This window comes from Acomys minous (genome assembly GCF_964271855.1).
Source record: "Acomys minous genome assembly, chromosome: 7".
Taxonomy (NCBI): domain Eukaryota; kingdom Metazoa; phylum Chordata; class Mammalia; order Rodentia; family Muridae; genus Acomys; species Acomys minous.
In genome coordinates, this window is record NC_140488.1 from 83,263,665 (window position 1) to 83,269,546 (window position 5,882).

General features: G+C 42.6%; 1 protein-coding gene across 1 annotated transcript; it reads left to right on the forward strand.

The window, feature by feature from the left end:
• Positions 1 to 3,116: 3,116 nt before the first annotated feature.
• LOC311601238 (melanoma-associated antigen B4-like) lies at positions 3,117 to 3,908 on the forward strand (the record flags this gene model as incomplete). Its single annotated transcript, XM_084788627.1, has 1 exon — positions 3,117 to 3,908. The coding sequence occupies one exon, from the start codon at positions 3,117 to 3,119 to the stop codon at positions 3,906 to 3,908; it is 792 nt and encodes a 263-aa protein (XP_084644753.1).
• Positions 3,909 to 5,882: the final 1,974 nt, after the last annotated feature.

The following is a 5,882-nucleotide window of genomic DNA, read 5'->3' on the forward strand; positions in this document are numbered from 1 at the left end:
GCTCATCATCCTTGAGACAGGCTGCTGGGGGTGTTTCCAGGAGCTGGTATGTCTCATTGTCGAAGAACCTTAAGTTAATGAAAATGCCATTATGTGCCTTTTCTGTAGCTATCTAAGGTGTTTGAAGGCCATCTATTTTTTCATTTTTACATAACCAATCTATAGAATCATATCTATCTATTAACTCTAGGATGGATATTTCTATGATAAATTAGAATAATATCTGACTTGACCATGAGTTGACGAGATAACAATTAACTTGCATTATTTAAATTTTCTAAATTGTTTATAATAGCATCTTTAAAATTACCAGAAGTAAACATTGAATTATAAGTGAGTTGTATGGGTAGAAAACATATCAAAGTAGGAATATGTTTGTGTGTGTGTGTGTGTGTGTGTGTGTGTGTGTGTGTGTGTTTGTGTGTGAGTTCCTCACAACTAAAAGGATAAGCCCACTGCCCAGAGCAGTAGAAAAGGCATTATTATATTTTAAAATCAACTTTCAACTCACTTAAGCATATCCTCGGGATCTTTTACCTGGGTTTCTAAATTTTTGCAGCTGTTTTCATCTAACCCCATTCTACATATGGAATAGATGGTTCTGCCTCTCATATGTAAGGACAGGAGCCTTTGAGTTTTGGGACCTAATTTAGGCTGGCATGTACTCACATTTAAAGGGATAAACTGGCTGCCCAGAGCATTGTGTCACCTCACCTCAGTCAGCATTCCATAGCATCTGTCTGTGGGAGGCATGCAGCTTGCATGTTCTTCTCCCAGCCTAGCTCTGGGTCCTCATATTGGTAGGTGGGGTAGCCCTATTATGCCAAAATACCATTTGTCATGATTACTCTCAGTAGAAGCCCTATTTCCTGCTTTTGTCTTAATTCATTATAAATTATTCAGATTTCATCCCCATTGTTGTCCCCTCACTTGCATCTTCCCATTCCCACCCCCTCCTTCTTCTGCCCTATTCCCCTCTCCTAGCTCACTGACAGAATGGAACCTGCTCCCCCACCATATGACCAAAGCCTCTCAGGTCTCATCTGGAGAGCCTGCTTCCCCTTCCTCTGTGTGCCACCTGGCCTCCACACCTAGGGGAAGGGATCAGACTATGGGCACCACAGTTCCGGATAGAGGCAGTCCCTCCTCTCCCCTCAACTTCTAAGGAAGCCTTATTTTCTAAGGAGACTGGCTGGCCTTTTAGGGCAGTGTGACATCATCTTTTCCTTACATAAATCTAAGATTGATGAGTAAGTCAGTTAGTACATTATTATCCACTATTAAGAGAAAACTTCCATAGTGTCTCTAAGGAAAATTTTGTCATTTTGAATACTAAACAGTCTATGCAAGTAGCTTATCAGCAGGCAGTCGTGCTCTGACATACTGTGTAGGCCAGGATGGTTTAGAACTTACACAGACCTGCCAGTCTCTGCCTCCTTTGTGTTGGGATTAAGGGCAAGTGCTACCACAGCCCATGTTCAGATATGTCAGTCACCTCAATGCCATATCATTTTAACTCAAAACATTTCAAAGAAAAGTCAAGCAAAGGAACAAGAGAATTCTAAGTTTCAGGCCAGTTGTTCTTTCTCATATTGCAGCATCAATGTCTTGCCCATATATTTTTTTTGGAATTTAGTTTTTGCCAAAATGGGACCTGCTCCCCCAATATATGACCAAAGCGTCTCAGGTCTCATCTGGATAGCTCTCTCCAGACATAGCTGACAGACATCTTGCAGTTAGAGAGCCCTGACCTCTAGCTGCTATCACCTTACTAGTTTCTTTTGGGCAGAGTTCTTTTTTTCCTCCTCTGTTATCATTGTTCGTAACTTAACATTACGTTCTTCAGTTCCCTCCCTACTTTAGTTCATTTGGAAGTTTTATAGAGAAGGCACAGAATACCATGATCAGCATTGCAAACAGTGCAACCAGGTTAGTGACAACAACAACAAAACGAAGTCAGAAAATATCCAAGCCCTCTCTGTCATGACACTGTCCTTTGAACTGTAGTTGTAGGCCTAACCCTTTCTAGCATGTTTTCAACCCTGAAGCTCTGCCTGTAGGCTGTGGTTCAAGAGAGATCATAGCAGCCTCTGTTGCCTAACCTCTGTCAGCTTTGTTGGAAGCAGCAGCTTAGTTTAAGAGAGCAGCACCATTTAAATACATTGTACTTTGTTTCCATACCCTTTGGGTTAGAAACCATCTTTCACTCAGGATTTCTCAGTCAATGAAATTACATTCAACTCCTGCATTCATTTACCATTAGTTGTAGAACGAAAAATTATTCTATCTGTGTTAATGACATAGTAACTCAAGAAGGCTGTGGTTTTCTCTAACCAGCTAGTTTCCCTAAAGACTGACACAGTGAGACTATGGTTTATTTTGAAACTATAAGCAGTCTGCTGGGCTTCTTACCTAATATCTTTAAAATACACATAAAAAGCAATCACTTGGCAATCAGATGAATCCCTGGGGGGCTTCAGATCCATCAGTCTCTTCCCACAGCCACATACTGAGACCCACCTTGCCTTATCTAAACTCCTTTCTCTCTTCTCCTTCTGTTGTCTGCTCAGCTGCTTTCTGCTCTCATCTCTGGAACCCAGTCCCGGGACCTAAATTCTCCCCATCTCTCTTCTACCCAGTCATAGTCTTCAGGACATTTATTTCGCTATTCAGAGTAATTGGGGAACATTCCTCAACACCCCATGGTTATGGGAGATAGTTGATCATATATAGCATTACCCTTGGCAGGGGGATAGCCAGATCTCAAGGCACTGATATGAGCATTTGAAAGCATAGTGGGACCTTCCTGCAGCATTTTGCAGTCTAGAAAAATGCTTATAGGTCATTGTTTTCCTGATCCAAGTCACTGTTATCTAAAGTACTGCTTTCTATTCCTGTCCACAGCCATCATGCCCAGAGGAAAAAAGAGCAAGGCCCGAGCTCGTGAGAAACATTGGCAGAACCAAGATGAGGCCAAGGGACTAAATGAAGCTCAGGCAAAGGCAGCAGAGAAAGGAGAGTCACTTGTCTGCTCTGACCAAGCTTCAGGAGATGCTGGGCCAAGTACTTCTACTGCTGGCTTCCCACAGGGCAAGGCACCCACCACCAATGCTGATATGCCTCACAAAAGGTCTGGTAAAGGAGCAAAGGGCCAAAGAGAGAAAAATGGTAGTTCCTTTATGGCCCCACTCTCCGCTGGAAGCAAACACATGGATCTTTTATCAAAGAAGGCAGCATTGCTGGTGTCATTTTTGCTCTGCAGGTACAAAATTAAACAGCCTGCAAGGAGGGGAGATATGCTGAAAGTTATCAACAAAAGTTTCAAGGAGCACTTCCCTGAGATCTTTGAGATAGCCCGTCGTCGACTGGACATAGCGTTTGGCATTGAGATGGAAGAAGTCCAGCCCAATGGGCAGGCCTACATGCTTGTCAGCAAGCTAGATTTCAAGGATGATGGAAGTAGCAGCACTGAGCTGGGTGTTCCCAACAGGGGCATTCTGACTCCTCTCCTCAGTGTGATCTACTTAAATGGCTACAGTGCCACAGAGAAGGAGGTCTGGCACTTCCTGAATATGTTAGGAGTCTGTGATGAGGTCCCACACCTCATCTTTGGGAATGTAAGGAAGCTCATCACTGAAGATCTAGTGGAAGAAAAGTACCTGGAATACTGTCAGATTCCTGACAGTGATCCACCATGCTATCAGTTCCTATGGGGTCCAAGAGCCTATGCTGAAACCAGCCAGGCAACAGTGAAGGACTTTTTAGCTAAGATCAGTAAAGCCATGCCCAATGCTGCCTTGTCTCCTTATGAACAGGCTTTGATTGAAGAGGTAGAGAAGATGCAAGCCAAATCTGCCTACAAACCCGAGACCAAAGGCAAAGCCAAGGGACATTCTCAGAGCAAGTAAAGCGATCCTGCTCCCTAAGGAGATAAAGGGCAGCCGCCCCTCCCATGGGACTGGAAAGGTCTACTCATCATTTATCAGATAAGTTGTGGATAAAGTTATGGGGTGTTTTAGCAAAAATGTAAACTTGGCATTAGAATATATGTTGACAAACTTTAAAGAGTGTGCCTTTCTTTCTGTTCATCAAGCTGAATGTTCAAATTTTGTATTGACGTGAACTACAAACTGGAATATGGCCTTTATAGAGGAAAAATCTTGGAAACAGAAAAAAGTATGTAACAGAAATAGTTGAGAGTGACTAGAGGAAAGGTTTGTCATTTGTAGATTTGTTTACTCAAGTTACCTATTTCAAACTTAGAAATGCATATTTGCATTTGTTTATGATATTAAAGAATGCATGGGTAATTCAATCATGGTGAATCAGATCTTCTTTTCAAGGCTTTGCACTACCTAAACATTACACATACAGTCTTGGGAAGTCCTCAGGCTTTATACTGAAGATGTTTATGGAAAGTAGATGAAGCATCTGCCCATTCCATGGTAGATTCTAGAAGAAGCTCTCATTAAGCATGAGTATGGGAACTGATCCTCTTCCCTCTTAGATAAGAAAAATGTTTCTGTGGCATTGGGCAGAGAACATTTTAAAATAACTTTTTGAAAGAAGCTTTTAGATAGTTTATTTTATTGCTATTGCAATGGTGAATATTCTGTGGCATCTATTTAAACATGTAGAAATAAAATCTCAGGTAGATAACTATCAGTGAATCAAATCATGCTTATATTAATGATGCTCACATTTTATGAAGGTCAGACAAGGCACCTAAATTGCAAAGTGCTGTCCACTCAGTAGTGTTTTCTCAGTCCAATAAGAAGAAACCTCTCAAATTAATTTCTCATTGTTGCCCAGGTTTTTCCTGTGTAGGTACAACACCCGTCTACTGTGGGTCTCTGCACCTATCTCCATCAGCTGCTGAATGAAGACTGTAGTGCCTGTTTCCTGTCTGCAAGCAAAGCAGCCTGTCATTTAAAGTGACAGGGGTTGGCTCTCTCCCATCCTGTGGGTCTCAAGCTGGGCCACTCATTGGTCTGCCATTCCCTCAATCTCTGCTCTTTCTTTATCCCTAGACCTCCCGTAGGCAAGGCAAATTTTGGTTAAGTGTGTGTGGTGGGGAACCATGTAACTGCAGATGCTGAGCTGGCACAAGAGGGAAGATGAGTTGTGCCCTGAGACTTAAAATTTTCATCTTGAGACAGGCAGAGGCAGGTGTTGGTCCCTTCAGTCACTGTTGTGGGCCTGCCTGTCCCAGTTCATGTAGTCCACCTCTGGCAGCCTTGAGGTGGTCACATAGCCCGGTGACCAGGTTGTAGTATAAATGTCCTCTCTCTTGTTATAAGGTAACGTTCAGCAAGCATTCCTCTTCAGGCAACTAAGGCATTGTCAGCACCTTGGCTCTAGCCAACGATGTACATTCACCCTGAAAGCCTCCACCTGTACCCCAAAAGCATGAATAGCATCTGTTCCACCCAATGAAATGAGTTGTTTTGCTGAAGCTGTCCCCCAGTAGGCTGTTTTACAGGCCATGCAGCTAAACTCATTAGTGTATATAACCAGAATGGGTTGACCAGTTATAGATTGCAAAGGCCACAAGCCTCAGGTTTGAGAGGAGGTATATATTTATCAACACACTCTCTAGACAGGGGCAAACTCTCTCTGACTTTAGTGTCTTATTGGTTTTTTTTTTCTTCCTGGAATGTTGGGAAAATCCTAATAGACAGTCTGCTTATATATCAACAGGTATTATGAAACAAGTTAGCAGGTGCTTGTTGAACAGCCTGATGTAGGCCATGATGGGACTAGATCAGGTAATGTTAGAAATTTCAGCTGACTTTCCATCTTGTAGTCTAGTAAGAGGAGGAAGAGGGCTGCCAAAAAGAATTTCAAGTGGAGAAAATCCCTCTTTGTGAGGAGTACATCAT